Source organism: Pogoniulus pusillus, chromosome 16 (genome assembly GCF_015220805.1).
Source record: "Pogoniulus pusillus isolate bPogPus1 chromosome 16, bPogPus1.pri, whole genome shotgun sequence".
NCBI lineage: Eukaryota > Metazoa > Chordata > Aves > Piciformes > Lybiidae > Pogoniulus > Pogoniulus pusillus.
This window is the reverse complement of record NC_087279.1, coordinates 8,439,422-8,459,976: the sequence shown is the minus strand read 5'-3', so window position 1 is coordinate 8,459,976 and position 20,555 is coordinate 8,439,422. Positions and strand designations below refer to the sequence as shown.

The window sequence follows — 20,555 nt, the reverse complement described above, 5'->3', positions numbered from 1 at the left end:
GACAACACAACCATTTTCCCCTGCTGCCCCGCAGCAACTCAGTCAAACTCCTGGGGCTGAGACAAAAGGAGATCTTAAAAACTCAGCAAAAGAGCATGGGGGGCCTACAGCAGCCATGGAAAGGGTTTAAAGCTGAGCTAGGGCAGTGTCAGCAAAGACTGTTAGCAAGGTAGAATCCTGACGCATCAAGTGATAGGACAAGAGGAAGAGGCTTCAAGTTGTGGCAGGGGAGGTTTAGGTTGCAGATTAGGAAAAGTTTATTTGCTGCTGTCAGGCCTTGGAACAGGCTGCCCAGGGAGGTGGTGGAGTCACTATCCTGGGAGGTGTTCAAGAAACGTGTGGCCGTGGCACCTGGGGACATGGTTTAGTGGCCATGGTGGTGTTGAGAGTTGGACTCAATGATCTTGGAGGCCTTTTTCAACCACAAGAGCTCTGTGAATCCCTGCCAACACTTCAGCACTCTCTCATGAGTAAGTTGATAGCTCTTTCCCTTTGATTCTTTAAGTAACTTTAATGTAAAGGTCGGGATGAAGGACCAGGGGAGCAATTGCTGTTCCTCTCAAGAGGAATGAGAAGCCACTGTGCTGTCTGAGGTTGTTTTGCAGAGTCATTCTACCAGCTGAGCAGATATTCAGTACAGGAATGTGAGATAAATGTTGTCTATTTCATTCCTTTACTAGGTTTGGATGGGATTTGATTGTATAAATGTAATACCAGCCCCACAGCTATCTAATATCTATTGATAGTTTTATTTACCTAACTTATAAATGAACCTTCTCCATCCATGGACTATTTCAAGACCTTTTGAGCTGTGGCTTATAAACTCCTTTTTATCCCAGGAAGATACTTACTCTTTAAATCCCTTTTTATCACAAGAAGGTATTTACTGAGTTGTTAAAACTCCTTTTGATCACCAAAAATGTATTTACTGGGATTAAAAAATTGCTTTTTATCATAGGAAAAAAAAAAAGGTATTTACTGTGACTTTTTTAACTCCTGTTGAGCACAAAATAATAACTGCTGGGACTTCTTAACTCCTTTTGATTACAGCAAGATATTTACTGGGACTTTGAGGCTTATTATGATGCTTGTAACTCACTGGGAGTCTTTTGAACCATTGAGTCCATGAAAAACACTGATCACAGCTTTATTGCCAGCATTTATTTTGAGCTGCCATCAGGGTAAGCCCATGTCAACATGATTTGGGATTGTTTACCATAATAGCTGTCAGTTGATTAAGCAGGTGTAATGAATTCTAGCAGAGTGATCAAGAAAAATGCTGTTAGATCTTGAAACGTGGAACTGCACTTGACCTCAGGTGGCATCACAAATGTTATGCAGATTTAGCCCCTTCAGCCCAGGAGAAGGGGCTGCAGGGGATGAGTCACCCAGCAGAGACTCTCAGGAAACTGCTTTCTGCCTGATTGCAAGGGCAGAAGCACTGCAGCTGGAGCTGGAATACCATTTTTCACTGTCTCTGTTAGGACTTTCGTGTGGTCCCAGCCTTGTGCCAGCAGCGAGATCCCCTTCAGAGGGCAGCCGCGTCCCACGGCTGCAGCAGCCTCTCGCTCTCCATCTACAGCATGCTTAGTCCTTGCTCAGGTCTATTTTCAGCCACAAAGGACAAAAAGCCTGTGGTTTTGGTTTGGGTTTGGTTAACCCTCAGCATGTGTTTGTTAATGCAATTTGCGTTCCAGCAGCATTCCATGTGCCTCATTTATAGGTTATCACATTCAATAATTGATTGCCTGAGCAGGAACAAAGCTCAGTTGCATGCAGCGTTGCTCTTTAATGATGGGAGAATGAATGTCTGCATTTTTATGGCAACCTTCACACTGTACAAACTAATTTATTAGCAGCACTTTCTCCCTGTGAGGCTCTGCATGGCCGAATCACAAAGACTTTCTATTTTCAATTGGTGATGTATTAGCAGTGAACTTTTTTCTCCTACCATTGTTTATTTTCTTGCCATAGGAGTTCAAAAGGGTAACGATCAGAGTTTATGGCTCTTGGGGCAGCTGTGAGAACTGCTCACCCAACCTGATGGATTCCTTGATGAGCTTCACACTGGTATGGTTAATCCAGGAAATTAACTGCAGCCTCTGGTGTAGCAGAGATGCAGATGAGGGCTTTGAAAGTGCAGGGAAAGGCACATGGATCTCAAGTGGTCTTCAGAAGGTATCCAAGATGCTCGTAATGCTTTTATTAATTCTCCCTCCTTCCCTCCATGGCAATGTCCTCTGCTCTGGTTGAATGGGTGTGCAAAAAGTGTGGTTTGCAACCCCCTTATAGGTCAGTCTCTTTTCAGAGATACAAACTGGAACCCAGCAAGTTCCACCTCAACATGAGGACAAACTTTGCTGTGAGGGTGCTGAGGCCCTAGAACAGGCTGCCTGGAGGGGCTGTGGAGTGTCCTTCCCTGGAGACTTTCAAATCCCACTTGGGTGTGTTCCTGTGTGACCTACGCTAGGTGATGCTGCTCTGGCAGGGGACTTGGACTCAATGATCTCTGGAAGCCCTTCCCAACCCCCACTACTCTGTGATTAGTGGGGTTGGAAGCTAGAAGGAAAAGCAAAACTTCTTCTGCATCTCTTTTAAAAGTAAAGCCAGTATTTTATTTAAATGCTTCTGGTAAGCTAATATTCAAACCAGACAGTTCTGTTGGCAGAATCACAGAGTACTTTTGGTGACATTTGGGCATTAATTTGGAAACTAACTAATGGAGAAGGAGGCCTACAAGAAAGCTGGGGGAAGGGACTTTTCACAAGTGCTTGCAGCAATAGGATGAAGGGAAATTACTTGAGCTGGAAGAGGGGGAGATTGAGACTGGAGATTAGGAAGAAATTCTTGACAGTGGAGGTGGTGAGATGTTGGCACTGGTTGCCCCGGGAGGCTGTGGCTGCCGCCTCCCTGGAGCTGTTCAAGGCTGGGTTGGATGAGCTTTGGAACAACCCTCAGTGTTTACAAATATCTAAGGTGTGGGTGTGAGGAAGATGGGGCCAGACTCTTCTCAATGGTCCCCAATGACAGGATAAGAGGTAATAGGCATAAACTTGAACATAAGAAGTTCTATGTAAGCATGAGGAGGAATTTCTTTACTGTGAGAGTGGCAGAGCTCTGGAGCAGGCTGCATAGAGAGATGGTGGAGTCTCTGTCTCTGGAGACTTTCAAGGCCCATCTGAACATGTTCCTGTGTGATCTGCTTTAGGTGATCCTGCTCTGGCTGGGGGGTTGGACTCAATGACCTTCAGAGGTCCCTATCAACCTCTACCAGTCTGTGAGTCTGTGAAGTGCAATCTTCTATAATGATATTTGCAGTTGAAATGCAGGTAGGGTGGGTTGGACACAAACTGTCTCTGAGCTGGCAGAAAGTCTGATTGAGATATTTGGCAAAGCAGGTTGATTTCATAAGTCTAATCCCATGGAGAACATGTCACAATGGTAATTGTATTTACTAGGTCACTGTTTTTCATGGTCCCAAGCAGCTTCATGCCAGCTCCATTCAACACACACCTAAAACCTTGTTTTTCTGCTCACTAAATGCATCTCTCTGGCCTTTTTACCTAGTTGATGTCAGCTTAGTGTTTTTATTTTTTCTGGACTAGGTATGTCTGAAAAGAAAAGTAAATTCCCTGGAGGTAAGGCAAACTTTGCATTTGCTGTCTACCTGGCACTACCCAAAGAGATATTTGGCTTCTCCAAGGGCTGGCATAAGCGTGTCTCATCCTTACAGCAGATAAATGACCTCCAGATTGCTGTCTCCTCATAATGGTGTCTGCTCTGCAAAGCCTAGCTGAGGTCATGGATGGTGAGATCCAGCCTTGGCAAACCCCACGGCTTTAGGAGACCTTCAAGCAATTCTTTGTGCAGCCCCCTAAGAAATCACAAGTGTGTGATGTAGTGGCAGCAGTTAGTGCTATGTCTGTTAAACAGGCTGGACCTTTTGGAGTTACTGCAGCAACCACAATGTTTCCAAAGAGTGTGGCTGTGCAGAGCATTAACTGCAAATGGTTTCACAGAATCAGAGAATTCTTGAGGCTGGAATAGACCTCTGAGACCATCAAGTCCACCCTATGACCTAACACTACCATGATGCCCAGACCATGTCATAAAGTGTCACATCCAATTTTTCCTTCAAACACCTGTTTTCCTTGCAAATCATTTTAGCTGAAGTTCTGAGGTTTCATTTATAGAGAAAGGCAAACTCTTAAGCCAGGAACAGGGGTTTGGTGAGTGGAACCTTAGGGAGAGAAGCTTTAACTGATATGTTCAGGCTTTCATTAAACATCAAATCACATGGGGAAGGAGAAGCAGAAAGCTTTTGCTTAGGTGTAGGATTCAAGGTTTGTTAGGGTGGGTTTGTGGCTTTGGTGGTTTAATATCTGCTGAGGGTCTTAGAGGTCAGAGAGGAAGCAAAGCAGTCAGGTACTGGGTTTGATACCATTCTCAGAGACGCCAGCTCCGCCAGTGGGAGATCGTCGGTCTTGCTGGACCCCAGGCAGGCAGAACCTCCCCTCAAGTTGTGCTGCTTCTTCCCTCTGTCCTGGGCTGCTTCTGGAGGGAAGCTGTAATCTTGCCACTTCTGACCTGGAAAAGAAGGGCAAAGTGAAGTGGACTCACAGAAAAGGTGAAAACAGCACAGGGCAGGAATGACTCTGATTGAATGCAGCTCTTCAGACCTGATGGAGGGGAACAGGGGCCTGGAAAATCAAACCCTTGAGGGCTGCTTCACCAACAATCAAAGGAAGGTGGATTTCAGTTCTTTAGGCAATATGAACTAAAAATTACTTGTAGCTTTTAGTTCAGATTAAAGATATCTAGAAACTACATATGGGAACAGGCTATTCTGGCCACAGGCTCTCACTTCCTCACTCACAGTGGTAGCAGTGTGTGCTGCACCACATCACCAGAGCTGGTCCTGGACTGCTCACTTGGACTGGCACTCAGACATGGAAATGTTAAGTTTTGATCTAAGGCTTCCAACTACTGGAAAAGAAGCAGCATTAAAAACAAACTGAAGTTAAAAAATGATGGATGCATAGTGACACATAGAATCACTCAATCATAGAATGATCTAGGTTGGAAGGGACCTCGAAGATCACCCAGTTCCAACACCCTGTCATAGATAAGGACACCTCCCACTACAATAGATTGCTCAAGGCCTCATCCAACCTGGCCTTGAACATCTCCAGTGAGGGAGCAGCCACAACCTCCCTGGGCAACCTGTGCCAGTGTCTCACCACCATTTGAGATTAGAATCATCTCAGTAGTGGGCTTCTGACATTCTCATTTGCAATGGTGTCCTTTTCTGAGTAGAGGACACTCCATCTAAAGGAAACAGCTTTCAAGGGACAATACACAGATCAAATAATGTCACTGATGAACCTGAGTCCATATACCTGCAAGCAAAACACATCTTGAAGAAAGAAATTTAATCCAATCAAATACAATGATTGTCTAGACTGAGGAATTTGTAGTTACCTCTGCCCTCCTGAGGCCACATCTGGAGTACAGGGTCAAGTTCTGGGCTCCCCAGATTAAGAGAGACAGGAAACTAGCAGAGAGTCCAACAGAGGCTACAAGGATGCTGAGTAGCCTGGAACATCTCTGTGAGGAGGAAAGGCTGAGAGCTCTGGGGGTTTGCTCTTAATGTCCAACCTCTCTTGCAGGAAAGAAAGTTTTCCTCATATCCGACCTGAACCTCCCCTAGCACAGTTTCAGGCCACTTCCTATTCTTCTGTCAGCTCATACTAGGGAGGCAAGACCAAGTCCCACCTCACTGCAACCTCCTTTTAGGTAGTTGTAGAGAGCATGATGTGGTTCTGCTCTTCCCAGTAGGAGCTGTCATACAGATCACAAAGAAAATACATGCAGAAGAAAGCAAAGCACATTCAGGAGGTTTATAGCAAATTATGCTCCCTTTCAAGTCTCCCTAAGATTAGTTTTGGTCTGGTGAACACTGAACGTTCCTCACGCTTAACATATTAAATATTCATCAACAGACATTGAGATATAAACACTCAGCAAATTGCTTTTACTGAAACAAGTTGCATAACATGACCTTGTTGTACAAACCCAAATCCTTCCTGCCTGTAAATCCAACTACTGCTAGAAACAGGACTTTGGATGGAGTAATAGAGAAACTGCTGCCAAACCAGAGATGAGTGGTGCAGAGAGCTTTTGTTTAATGCAGCTGCTCCCAGGTCCCGAAGAACCACACTGCTATGAGCTCCCTTGTTGCTTCTGGAAGTGTACTGAGTAAATAAGATCATGAATTTAACAACAACCAAAGCCAGGGTTGCAATATATCAGAGGGACAGAGGCTGAGGGAAGCCATGCTTTGCATTCAGCACTTATTTGACCCCCCTTGAGTAGAGCTGACTGCACAAAGCTAATGACATCTTCTGTTTACAGTTTGTGGTGTTATTTAGCTTAGCAACAATCATATTTCCTGTGCACTCTAGGGGAAAGAGCAGGCTCCAGAATAGAGCCTGGCTCTGCATTCAGCTTTGGCAGTTCTGGAACCAATCATTAGCAAGCAGTGCACAAATGAAAACTCCTGTTAACTTTGGGAGTTCAAAATGGGGCATTTTGGAAGCGTCACAGAACTTGGTTGTTCTGGACAGCTACTGTGAGACACAGGAGCATTGCCTTTCACATCACTGTTACACTTCATTGTTCTGAAGTGTGTAAATTGTATCATGCCTTAGTTTCTCCAACAGAAGAAATGTAGCAGAGGTCATGTACCTTGCACCCAAACCAAAAAGGGAGTGCGGATTAAGGGACATCCTTGCTGTCTAGAACCACTCATGGAAGTTATTTCAAGGTGTATAAATTTCAATGGAAATATGGCCAGACAAGCTGGAATTTCAGAGCTCATCCATGCCAGACTGAAAGGGAGAAGAAAAGCAAGCTGCAGGATGAGTAGATAGGGAAAGTTAAAAAAAAAATACAATTTACAGAATCATGGAATTGTTTTGGTTGGAAAAGCCCTCTAAGATCAAGTCCAACCAGCAAACCAGCACCACCATGGCCACCAAACCACGTCCCAGAGTGCTAGATCCACGTGTTTCTTGAACACCTTCGGGTATAGTGACTCCTCTACCTCCCTGGGCAGCCTGTTCCACTGCCTGACCACTCTTGCAGCAAAGAAATTATTCCTAACATCCAACCTAAATCTCCCCTGGCACAATTTCAGGTCATTACCTCTCAGTTTATCATCTGTTATTAGGGAGAAGAGACTGACCCCCACTTCAGATAATACAGCCCTGTGAGGAGAGGCTGAGGGAGCTGGGGGTGTGCAGCCTGGAGAAGAAGAGGCTCAGGGCAGACCCCATTGCTGTCTACAGCTACCTGAAGGGAGGTTGTAGCCAGGTGAAGCTGATCTCTTGCCAGGCACCCAGGGACAGAACAAGAGGACACAGCCTCAAGCTGTGCCAGGGCAGGTTCAGGCTGGACATCAGGAAGAAATTCTTCACGTTCCATTGGAATGGACTGCATGGGGAGGTGGTGGAGTCACCATTGCTGGAGGTGTTTAAAAGGAGGCTGGATGAGGCACTTAGTGCCATGGGTGAATTAGGTAGAAGGTGCTAGGTAATAGGTTGGACTCCATGATCCTAGAGGTCTTTTCCAACCTGGTTAATTCTGTGAAATCACACAACTGGAAATGTATTGGTTTAGTATACTTGCCAGGACTGTGTGATGTGTTGCTGGGCACTGCTTTATCCACACTAGCCACCAGAGAAAGGGACAGGAAAAGACAGGACCATCATCAGAGTGACAGAGGACAGGGAGTGGGAGCATCCTGTGCAACAGAGCTCCAATGGAGCGATGTGTAAACACAGTTGGGTTTCATTCATGATATCCAAAACCAGTTCGAGGCAATAATTAGCTGAGCCTGTGCTGAGGAGGCAAAACCAGAGATCTTTCTGGCTAGAAGTTTTTGGCTGGATCTTTTTTGCTATGTGTTTTTTGGCTAGAGGTCTCTTTTGGCCTTTATGAGGGTGGAACAAGCTGCTTGCTAATACCTGCAAAGGCAAATGTCCCATTTCTTTAAACTATAGCAAGAAAGTACACAGGAGATGATTTGAAGAAGGTTCTCATTAGAAATGCTGCACACAACAGCAGCATTAAGGATAACAGTGAACCTTTGCTGTCTAATGGAAGAAAGGGGCTGCTTCCTCCTTTTCATGGGGTTTGGAAAGGTTCTTTACAGTGAGGGTGGTGAGACACTGGCACAGCTTGCCCAGGGAGGCTGTGGATGCTCCCTCCCTGGGCAGGTGTTCAAGGCCAGGTTGGATGAGGCTTTGAGTGACCTGTTCTAGTGGGAGGTGTCCCTGCCTATGGTGAGGGGCTGGAACTGGATGATCTCTGAGGACACTTCTGACCTAAACCACTCTGTGGTTTCTCCATTGCTACAGAATCCTACACTGACTTCAGAGAATATTTTGTATTTCTAACTGGCTCTTCTCAGGTTTTTGGTCTTTAAAGCAGATGCAGGCAAAGAGCACAGAAAAGTTGAATTCCCAAGAGTTGCTCCACGCTCCTTAGTTCCCCTTGTTGAAGTACACAGCATCTCACCCCCCTCATCAAGTGAAGCACAGGAGCCATGGAGTCGTGGTGCTGCTCTTGGGGAGCACAGCAGAACACTACAATCTCTTGACTTCTCATCATGTAACTGACCAACTAAGTGATTTTGTTGTCTTATTAGGATGCTTTCTCTTTTAAAACCAAAGCCACGCTCTTGATCTTCAACTGGTGGAGGTTTGGGGACTTAAAGAGCAGCATAAGGAATGGGGCCAACCAGTATGTGTCTGCTGTCATGGTAAATGCTAAAAGGAGGAATCTTTACCCATTCTTAAACACAGGTTTAATTCTTTTCTCATTGGCATTCATACAGCATCGAATGGACCTTCATAAATGAGGAGAAGAGTGAATAAACAGCACATTTGTTTAGGGCAAAGATCAGAGGGGAAAGGAGCACTGGAGTGCCTGGGAAGCATTTGTGTATGGCATGGTGTGGCAAGGCTTCCATGGAGACAGGCAAACAGTCCACATTCATTTTCAAGTCTTTGTAGGGAGGATAATGGGTAGCTCCAGAGAAGGAAAATTGAAGAGGGGAGAGTTTGCAAAGTACTGGACCTTAAAGTAATGTCCATGACTAATTGGCTTTTAATTGGCTCTCCTGTTATTGTTATGGAAACCTCCAACTGCAGCAAACCCCACCTGCTCCTGCCACCAAATGAAATTTTAGCTTGAATCCTTCATAACACAACTCTGAGGAGTTATTTAGCGTCACTTCATAGCCAGTTAACTCCTCTCTTTTAGACACTGATTTGGAGCGGGCCAGAGAACTGTGTCAATGCCTACACTGCCCTAGCTCCAGGTAAACAAACCAAGCTACCCTTTATTTCAAAGGACTTGTGTTTTTATCCAGAAGAGAATCATACAATCACAGAACTGTTTCAGTGAGAAAAGACCTCTAAGATGATCCAGTCCAACCATCAATCTAACCACCATGGCCGTTAAACCACATCCCAAAGTACCATGCCCACAGTTTCTTGAACACCTCCAGGTGTGACATTGACTTTTGTACAGCTTTACAAGCTGCCAGAGTTCAGGGAATTCCAAATGGTTTCAGTTTGGGCTTAAGTCCTCTGAGTTATCAGAGAGTTTAGAAGATGTGCACATATTATGATTTATGACTTTTCATGTGAAGTTCAGCTCCAATATGTTTTCACACTGCAGCTAAGCATCTGTGTAGGATTTCTGACTACATCTGGCTTTGGCTGGGGCTGTAGGCTATGAGCAGAAATCCAGCACAAATCATAGGAATGAATCTTCTACAATCAATTCAGATTTTAGATCGCTTCATATGAGGTACACCTTAGAGTAGCCTTCCAGTACCTGAAAAGTGCCTACAGGAAAGCTGGGGAGGGACTCTGACACTTTTTACAAGGGCTTGTAGTGACAGGATGAAGGGCAATGGATTGAAGGTGGAAGAGGGGAGATTTAGACTGGGAATTAGGAAGACATTTTTGACAGTGAGGGTGGTGAGACACTGGAGCAGGTTGCCCTGGGATGTTGTGGATGTCTCCTCCCTGGAGTCATTCCAGTCAGGCTGGATGAGGCCTTGAACAACCTGGTTTAGCAGCAGGAGTCCCTGTCCATGGCAAGGGATTGAAACAGCCCCTGCACCATCCAGGAGAAACAACCATCACGTTGGAATTATGTCATTTAGGGATTCCTGCCCCTTAATGATTTCTTTTGTGACAAAATGAAGGAAATGGTTTCCAGATGTTGTTCCACTGGAATAAAGAACTTCAGTGCCACATCCTGCTAGCTGGAAATCCTGATGTTTGCACTGAAAGCCTGGTGTCGGGATGCACACAACGTGTGCCAGTTTGAGTGCACACAAAGCAGACCTAAATGAAGCTGGGGAAGCTGAAGTACCACTTGTGCTTGATTGAGCTCTTAGCACAAAAGCCATATGCTAGATCTTGTACAAGATCTATGGCCATGGTCAATTGCATGAGATTGGGGCAGAGTGGCTAGGAAGTTGCCTGGCAGAAAAGGACCTTGGGGTGCTGGCTGATGGTCGCCTGCAGGTGAGCCAGCAGTGTGCCCAGGTGGCCAAGAAGGCCACCAGCATCCTGGCCTGGATCATCAATAGTGTGGCTAGTAGGACCGGGGAAGTGACCGGCCCCGGGTACTCAACACTGGGGAGGCCACCCCTTGAGTACTGAGTCCTCACTACAAGAAGGACACTGAGGGGCTTGAGTGGGTCTAAGATGAGCATTAAAGCTGGTGAACAGTCTGGATCTGCAGATTCCATATTGGAAATATATTACAAGTCCATTCCAGAGAAGCAGTGAAAACAATGTTCTCCTCCAGCTTCTTAGGAAGCGCGGGTCCGAAGCGAGGCTGAAGCTCCAGCTCGCACTCAGAACTCTGCTTTGGCCGAGAGAGTCTGGCCAGGTGATCTCTGAGGTACCTTCCAACTTGGTATTCTAGGAGTCTGTGCTTTCCATCCCTCTTTCCTTCTAGTCAGGAGGACAGTCCCATTGGCAGAACCTCTCTGGTCATTTTTTGAGGTCTCTTTTTAGCCCAGCCCAGAAGGAACTGCAGAATGGGCTGCCCGGGGAGGTGGTGGAGTCGCCGTCCCTGGGGCTGTTCAAGGCAAGGCTGGACGCGGCACTTGGTGCCATGGTCTAGCCTTGAGCTCTGTGGTAAAGGGTTGGACTTGATGATCTGTGAGGTCTCTTCCAACCCTGATGATACTGTGATACTGTGAACAGCCCTGCAGGCATGTGGAAACAAACACTGCCACTCCAAACGTAACTACATACCCATGAGCTGTGTGTATGTGTTCTCCTAAGTCTATTTGTCCTTCTCTAATCTTCTCTCTTTAGAATTCTCTCTCTCCTGGCATCTTGATTTGTATTTTACAGAAGATGCTTGAAAGCCTAAAACCAAAAAGCTCCTAAGATACTATGACATTCTGAACTGCTGATAGCTCTAATGAAGGTGTGTAAGCCAGATAAAGGAGTGCAGCAGAGCTGTGGTCCTGCAGATAACTCCTGCTATTGCTTGTCCAACAAAGCAAGGCCCTCCTGTACTCCCTCACGTAGACGTGTGCTGCTTAATCCCAAGGAATCCTTCTGTTATCTCCTGCTTGCTAGAGCCTATGTCAGCAGAGATCAAATGCCCAGGCATCCTTTCAGTGTCTCCTAGATAAAGAAAAGTGTTCATCCTAAAGAGAGTCAGGGATTGCTTATCAGCAGGGTGGAGATTCTACTGAATTCAAGCCTTAGAGCTTACAAACCTCTGTTTGTCAGCTCTCAGATGTATGCAAACAGCAGACACCCCCAAACTCTGAAAGTCCCTACTGACTGGCACATCGATTCCTGCAGGGCTTATGGCAGAACTCCACTGACTTAGAGCCTCCTGGCTGTGGAGTGACAGAAAAGGAAGCAGACTCATACAAGTCTTTCAGTTGGAAAGGACCTCTAAGATCACTGAGTCCAACCACTGACCCAACACCACCAAGGCCATTACACCATGTCTCAAAGATGCTTCACTTCACATCGTGCCTTCAGGTGGCTGCTTATTGGCTCTGACCACTCTCATTAAGCACCTGGGAAAATAGGACACTGATGTATGTTAGCAGGGGGGGCTGCAACCATCGATTTGCATCTAAGTCAGATGTTTATTAAGCTCCCACAGGACAACTGCACAACCTCTCCAGCTGTTTGGTCCTGGCAAGTTCCCCAATGGTCCACAGAGCCCCAGAGCTCTGAGGACAAAGGTGACACGTCGTTATTGGGAGACCTGGAGTGTCAGTGCCAGCAGCTCGCTGCTGTGAACGTGGGGAAGTCACAGCTTCCATGTCCCTCAGATCCTGTATCAGGAAACGAGCATAACAATTACCTCATACTGTTGTGTTTGCTCTTTCACTGATGGTTGCAAAAACATCCTTAGATCTCCACCGAGCGCTGCTCCTGTGTTAGAGGCTGGGTAATTCTGTGTGCTCCTTCACGTCTGAGTGCTCTGCCTGCTGCTCTGACACCTCTTTGAAACACTTTTCAGTTTCCTGAAAGCAGCCTGTCCTTTGCCTTTATTATTCTGGTAGGTGACTTGTGAAGAATAATGCTGCCCTAAGAGGAATCCCAAATTAGTTACTGTCCCTCTCAAAGGTTGCTAAGTGATTTGGCAATCCAAAGATCAGAAAAGGCTGCCCAGAGTTCAGGTGTGTCACGGAATGCTTTGGGTTGGAAAGGATCTTAAAGATTGTCTCCTTCCAACCTCCCTGCCATGGGCAAGGACACCTCCCACTAGCCCAGCTTGCTCAAGGCCTCATCCAATCTGGACTTGAACACCTCCAGGCAGGAGGCATCCACAGCCTTCCTGGGCAACCTGTGCCAGTGTCTCACAACCCTCACTGGAAAGGATTTCTTCCTAATCTTCAGTCTCAACATCCTCTCTTCCAGCTCAAAGGCATTGCTTCTGTCCTGTCACTGCAATTCCTTGCAAGAAGTCCCTCCCCAGCTCTTCTGTGGCTCACTTCAGCACTGGAAGGCTGCTCTAAGGTCTCCACAGAGCCTTCTCTTCTCTAGGCTGAACAACCCCAACTCTCTCAGCCTGTCCTCATAGAGGAGATCCTCCAGCCCTCTGATCACCTTTGTGGCCTCCTTTTTCCTAGGATCTTAGGTATATTTTGACAGAAGCTTCTGGTTTGTGTTTTATTCATTACATGGTTGAAGAAGAAACATTACTCAGAGGTCAAAAAGCCAACGAGAGAGATGTGACATAACCACACACAGCTGTTCCCTACATGTAAGAGCTGACTTCTGAGGGTGTGTGTTTAGCACCCTGGGTCAGTCTCTCCTTGCCTTTGCAGTACCTCTAGTTTATCTGTTGAACCTCATCCCAAGCAAGTTTGCATTCTGCCTATCACCAAATTTACTTAAACTCCATCTGCATTTTGACTTTATTGTTTTTTCCTACCACAGCAGAACACTTCAGCCAGCACAGGATTTTAACCAAAAACTGTAGTCTCAGTGACATGAAAGCAGTTTAATTATACTCTACTTTTATTGTACCAGTTGCAATCCTTAGATAAAGTTATACACCTCCTTAAATGTTCCAGTAAGTGCAGATTTCAGTATTGCTCTTTTCAAATCACAGAATCACAGACTGGTTTAGGTTGGAAAGGACATTTAAAGGTCATCTAGTCCAACCCCTTGCAGTGCTGGAGCCCTGGAGCAGGCTGCCCAAGAAAGGTTGTGGAGTCTCCCTCTCTGGTGAGATTCCAACCTCCCCCTCCCCCCCTCCTCCAGGTCATTGTGATCCTGGGCAAGCTGCTGGCTGTGCCCCTGCTTTAGCAGGGGGTTGGACTGGATGATCTCCAGATGTCCCTTCCAATCCCACCATGCTGGGATTCTGGGATAATGCTCTATAATGTGCTACAGACTGGGGAACGAGTGGCTGGAGACAGCCTGGCAGAAGGGGACCTGGAAGTGCTGGGTGACAACGGGCTGTTGTGAGCCAGCAGTGTGCCCAGGTAGCATGGAAGGCCAATGGCATCTTGCCTTGTATCAGGAACAGTGTGGTCAGCAAGACCAGAGCTGTCATTCTGCCCTGTGCTGGCACTGGTGAGGCCTCACCTCGAGCACTGTGTGCAGCTCTGGGCCCCTTGCTGCAGGAGAAATATTGAGGTGCTCGAGAGAGTCCAGAGGAGAGCAATGAGACTGGGGAAGGGACTGGAGGGGAAGGCTGATGGAGAGAGGCTGAGGGAGCTGGGGAGTGTTCAGTCTGGAGGAGACTCAGTGGGGACCTTATCACACTCTACAGCTACCTGAAGGGAAGCTGTAGTAAGGTGGGGGTCAGGCTCTGCTCCCAGGCAACTTATGCCAAGACAAGAGGGCATGGCCTGAGGCTGTGCCAGGGGAGGGTTAGGTTGGATGTTAGGAAGCACTTCCCGATGGCAAGGATAAATAGGCACTGGAATGGACTTCAGAGAGAGGTGACAGAGTTGCCATCCTTGCAGGTGTTTAAGGAGACTGAATGTAGCACTGAGTGCCATGGTCTGGTCGATGTGGTGGTGTTAGGTCATAGGCTGGACTTGATGATCTCAGAGCTCTAGTCCAGCCTCAATAATTCTGTGATTCTGTTATTCCATGCACCTAGACCCTTCAGAGCTGCCTAGGGTGAGGTGTGTTCCTTATCCACTAGGGCCACAGCTGTTCCTGAAAAGAACTACAGTGTAAGTAATAACTGAGCTGCATTTTGCCGGACACAGGAACATGTAGATTTCATTCCCAACTTTAAGTAACTCTCATTCCTCCTCACCCCCACCTCACCTCTACTTTTCTCATCTCCATTTTAACTGAACAAGCATAAAAACTTGATTGAGCAAGTAGTTACTGCCCTGGGGATTGCATCTAGAGTATTTAACGAGGGCATGAGGAACTGAACCTAAAGCCCCTTCTTGTCCTTTAACAATGCCCGGGGCTGGGTTTCCCTTTGAAAGGCTCAGCCATGCAGCAGAACTGCACTGCTCAGGCAGTAAATTTCATCCAGATTGCTCTTATATTTTTAATTTTAATTTTATTTTTCTTTTTTTTCTTTTTTTTTTTTTTCTGTTTCTATTTTTCCTTCTATTTTATTTCTATTTTATTTTTTCTATCTTTTTTTTCCCCATTTTTATTCAATTTTTTTTCCCCCCTTGTCTTTCTTTTTTAAGACAATACTTAATTACAGGTTTTCCCTCTTTATACTGTGCTCCTCTCCCTGCAGCAGCCCTGCTGCATCCACTCTGGGTGCAGCCTGGTTGAGGTTGCTTTGGTGATACAGAGCTGCTCACACCATCTGCAGCTCCCACCCTGGGCAGGAGCCCCACAGTGGGTACAAGTGAGTCTTTTGGACAACCTTACAGGTATTTAGGAACACATACTTCCTTTGGCTTTCAGAGAGCTTCCTCAATAGATTTCCACAGGAAAAGAGGGGAACTGGTCTGAAAAACAGGAAGCAGTTCTCAGGAGCTCTCAGCAGGGCAGCACAAGGAGGAAGACTTAAAAATAACGGCGGTTGTCTGAAGTGGTGATGCCAGTTGTGGCATCTTACTGTGAAAACAGGACCTGCATTTAACATCACAGGGCTAGTAAATCAAACACAGATTTATCCTTTCATTTTAGCTGAGAGTAGGTGGACTCAATGATCTTCAGAGGTCCTCTCCAAACCCTATCATTCTGTGATTCTGCGACTTACATTAAATCTTCTGCAGCCAGGCTTTTATGCAGGATTTTCTCTTTCCACTATATTGCCCTGGGCAACTCTTCTGGAAAACTTCTCATCTGCCTCAGCTTGGGATGAGATCACAAACTTTCTAATGCTGATCTGTTCCTCTTGCATCCAAGATGAAACTTTACCTTTTTCCTCTGCTTTTTGACCTTTTACAGGACAGTTTCAAATCCTAAGTTCCAATCCAGGGAGCTGGGGTTGTTTAGCTTGGAGAAGTCTCAGGGGGACCTCATTGCTGCCTACAACTACCTGAAGGGAGATTGTAGCCAGGTGGGGATTGGTTTCTTCTCCCAGGCAACCAGCAATAGAACAAGGGGACACAGTCTCAAGTTGTGCCAGGGGAAGTCTAGGCTGGATGTTAGGAGGAAGTTGTTGGCAGAGAGAGTGATTGGCATTGGAATGGGCTGCCCAGGGAGGTGGTGGAGTCACCGTCCCTGGAGGTGTTCAAGAAAAGGCTGGATGAGGCACTTAGTGCCATGGTCTGGTTGATTGGACAGGGCTGAGTGATAGGTTGGACTGGATGATCTTGGAGGTCTCTTCCAACCTGCTTGATTCTGTGATTCTGTGATCTTTAGACAAAGTTATACAGGATAAAACCTGACCAAATTTGCCACACAGAAATACTTGAGTGAAAACCTTCTGCAGAGTTCACACTCAAGTTCCTTCTGCTTCATCTTCAAACTCCCATGAAGTTCTGAATGTCATGGAGGAGTTATTTGAACTTATTACTGTGAGCACAGAGAAGGGAAGGAGAAGTTTTTAACTCTCCACCTCCAAAGCAAACGTTGACACATTAGGAAAATGGCTGAATGAGGAAGCTTATTGGCCTACATAGTCTGAGATGGGGGCAGGTTGCCCATTAGAAAATGATGAGATTCTGGAGGGATGAGATTTGGGATGAGAATTTTGGAGGAATCATTAAGGTTGGAAAAGACTTCTAACACCATAAAGGCCAACCTCCTACCCAACACCTCCATGACACTGAACCCTTATATTTGTAAATCCTTAAGAGGAAATTTGAGCTGAACTTTACCATCACTTTCTACATTTCCCAAAGCCAAGTATCAGGAAGAAGAGGGACTGAGTCTCTACAGTATGTTGTTTGGATTTGAGAACCTTAGGATATCTATTCGAGAACTTTAGGGATTATATAATCTCTGTTGGTTCCTAATACAGAAATAGGTAAAACCAAAAGCAGAGTAAGTTTCTGAGTTGTAATGCCTGATTGTTAGTAATTAGCAACATTGTGTTTCAAGAGAGATATGAAATCAATAGCCCAAACTCCTCACAGTCCAAAAGCCTCTCAGGCAGCTCTCCTTTTAAGCATACCACCTGGCAGGCACTGCTGCTGTTTGAATTTTGAACACTGTGCTAACTATGCACCAGAATGTCATGGAAACCCTTCAGGCACAGCACATTCTGCTCTTTAAAGTTTCCACCAGAGCGAGTGCTAAAGGCTTCTGGAGATCTGAAAGAGTCCCACTAAACTCAGAGCAGAAGTAGGACTGATGTGCTGCAGTCTTTCAGGTCCCACCATAAACCTGAGTTAAAGCCACTGAACAGACTGAGGTTTGTCCCTGTATCTCGCACAGAATCTAAAGATGCTATTTTATCTGAGATGAAGGACTAAAAACAAAACCCAGCAGTGAATGGCGATTTTTTTTCTTGGCTTTGTTTTCTGTTGGTGTTTCAAACAACTACCTGGGAGGGTAGAAAATCAATAGTCTGTGAAAGGCCAGCAGCACTGTGCTGTTAACCCTGAAATGTATTGACAGAGCCCCCTTCTCCCTCCGAACCATCAGCCATGCTTCTGCAAACAACCCTGATTGCACTTACAGCTTGAATGGGCTCCCAACGCTCCTTCATTACTCTGATAATCCTTTCAGTGTGATTTTTCTGTTAGGCTGACACTAACAGCTAAAGGTAGGAGTTCACATGGATTGTTGGATTGCAGATTCCTTGAACCAGGGCATGGGCATATTAAACATCATACAGCTGGAGGGTGAGTTAAAAAAGATGCTGGCAGTAAATGGAGCCAGCTGTACATTTCAGTCCTCGAAGGATTAATGACAGCATCCCATGAGCACACAGAAGTCTGGTTTGCATTAGCAAAGGCTCATTGAGCTGCATTCATCCTGGCCAGGACTGGGATGTTTAGGATAAATACTGCTTATTTTCAGGCCCTCCATCCCACCGGGAACAGAAATGGCCTTAGCTTCAGATGTAAGGGCCACTATTAATGCTCGACTGAGGAGTGACAAGCTCCAGATCTGATGGAAGGTCTAAGCTGGTAAAAAACCCAAACAGCCAGTGTATACATTTCATTTTCTTGGAGAAGCATTTGTTTAAAATGCCAGGTCATTCCCAGATCTCTAGTTAAAACCCACACACATCATCAGTAACAGAAAATAAAGGGCTAGCATATGCAGATCTGTTTCAGATGACCTTAAAACCACATCATGGGCATCTGCTTAAAGCAGCCTTCAAGTGTCTGTACCAGTAACAGTAGAGTGTATCTTGTGCTGAGATTTCTGGCAGTTCCTTTCAAAGCTGTTAGGTACCAGAATGATGAGAATTTGGGTCCACAGCAGTGTAGGAGACATAGGATGGCTTGTGTGCAAGTTCCCACTATCCCTTAAGATTACTGTTTACTTCAGTTCTTAGGAAGGCCATGTAGGATCAAAGGTTACTTCAGAGTGTATCATTACTGTTTAGCCAAGAGCTTAGCCAAATCTTGAGCCACAGCAGAGCTTCAATGCCTGCCTTTATTTCCAAACAGTTTCCAGCTGGCAGCCTTTTAATCAGGACCAGGCAATTTGATTCTGTGGAACTGTTTCAGTTTGCTGTTTTCCATCCTAGACCATTTGAGATTCTAGGAAATAGCTTTTTTTGGCCACAGGCAATTTAGCATCAAGAGTCTAGGTCTCTTCAGTTCAATGTGTAATGTCATTGTCCCATTGCAAAGGATCCCTAGGTGATAGGAGGCTGTTGGAAGATGAGCTGCTTGTTTAATGTGCATGGGTATGCTGCTGGTTGTGACTAAGCCATGTTTATAGATGGACACAACAGGAATGCTGTTAACTGCATCTTACCTCCCCAGTACATATCTGGTAACTCAGCAGAGCCACACCTAGCCTATGTGAAATGTTGGGGCCTGCTACTTCTGCAGCTAACTGTGTTTTCAAACCAGGGAATGAAACAAAGGCAAGTGGCAGAGTCTTGCACCTAAGGAGGAATAACCCCTGCACTAGTACAGCTGAGAGCTTGACATGTTGGAAAGCAGCTCCATGGAGAAGGACCTGGGAGTGCTGGTTTCTGCAGGAGGATGCTGTAGGACACACTGTCAAATACTTTACTGAAGTCTATGCACCTTTGTCACGTGTACATGTGCTGGGACTAAAACACTCAGGATACAGCCTGTATTTTTATCTTGGGTTCTAGCAAGGGCACAATAACCACTCTAATAGTAGGGTTTCTGATATAAAAGTCATTAATGTCAGAGTTCAAAATCTACATCAGTCCTTGGCCACTTTTGCAGACAAAGAATAGCTATTAAGGCAGTTACTTTCTCATCTTACCAATTAAAACAGGATATGGAACTATTGGAGCAGGTCCAGAGGAGGCCACAAAGATGATCAGGGCATGGAGCACCCCTGCTATGGTGACAGGCTGACAGAACTGGGTTTGTCCAGCCTGGAGAAGAGAAAGCTCCAGGGACACCTTAGAGCAGCCTTCCAGTACCTGAACTGGGCTACAGGAGAGCTGGGCAGGGACTTTTGACAAGGGCTTGCAGTGACAGGACAAGGGGCAATGGCTTTGAGCTGGAAGAGGGGAGGTTGAGACTGGAGATTAGGAAGAATTTTTTTCCAGTGAGGGTGGTGAGACCCTGGCACAGGCTGCCCAGGGAGGCTGTGGATGCCCCCTGCCTGGAGGTGTTCAAGGCCAGGCTGGACAAGGCCTTGAGCAAGCTGGGCTAGTGGGAGGTGTCCCTGCCCATGGTCACGGTTGGAAGAGACCTTAAGGAGCATCTAATTCTCAGCCCATGGTAGGGAGGTTGGAACTAGATGCTCTATAAGGACCCTTCCAACCCAAGCCATTCTGTGATTTTACTCTTCTGATTATTCTGGTTGCAGGAATTACTACAATCATTGAACTAAGCCTTAACAGTGCAGTTTGAGTAGTTGGAATACACTTATTCATAAAAACCTACAGCAGTTCTCTTTAAGCCCAAATTCTCTGTACTCCTAAGCCATGCTGTGGTCTCAGTCTGGGCTAACTGCCTCACTCATGAATATTAACTGAAGAATCCAAATGGTCTGAATGTGTGCCACAGATTAAATAATTTGCTTCAAGTAATCTACTTAAGATTTGTGTTTGACAGCACAGCTCCCTCAGTCTGCTTCTCTTCCAATTGGATATGCAGGCTACTCTATGCCCATGCAGAGCTTTTAAAGGCAAAGAGATTCCCCCTGAATACATTTGAGAACCTCTTCATCCCTTTTTGCAATGAGATGTAATGCTCTGTTTCTATCTCAAGCGTACCTGGACTAGCAATGACCAAAATCCCTTTCTCCATGGTTATAGAAGACCATTTGCTCTGCCTGGCAGCTGAACGGAGTGTGAGAAACCATGTTAGACATGCATTTATGAGCAGATATAGGAGAGGCACTTGCATGTGCATGGTGGATGTGAGGTACTGCACAGCCCTTAGAAGTACTCAACAGAATCCTGAATCATAGAATCAAGCAGGTTGG

At 45.9% G+C, this 20,555-nt stretch overlaps 1 protein-coding gene across 6 annotated transcripts in view; it reads right to left on the bottom strand.

The window, feature by feature from the left end:
- EFCC1 (EF-hand and coiled-coil domain containing 1) overlaps positions 1 to 20,555 on the bottom strand; it is a 52,330-nt gene that overhangs the window by 11,891 nt on the left and 19,884 nt on the right. For all 6 annotated transcript variants that reach the window (XM_064156314.1, XM_064156316.1, XM_064156317.1 and 3 more), the window contains exon 3: positions 4,442 to 4,587. In XM_064156314.1, the coding sequence (XP_064012384.1) occupies positions 4,442 to 4,587 (146 nt within the window). The remainder of the gene's footprint in view (positions 1 to 4,441; positions 4,588 to 20,555) is intronic.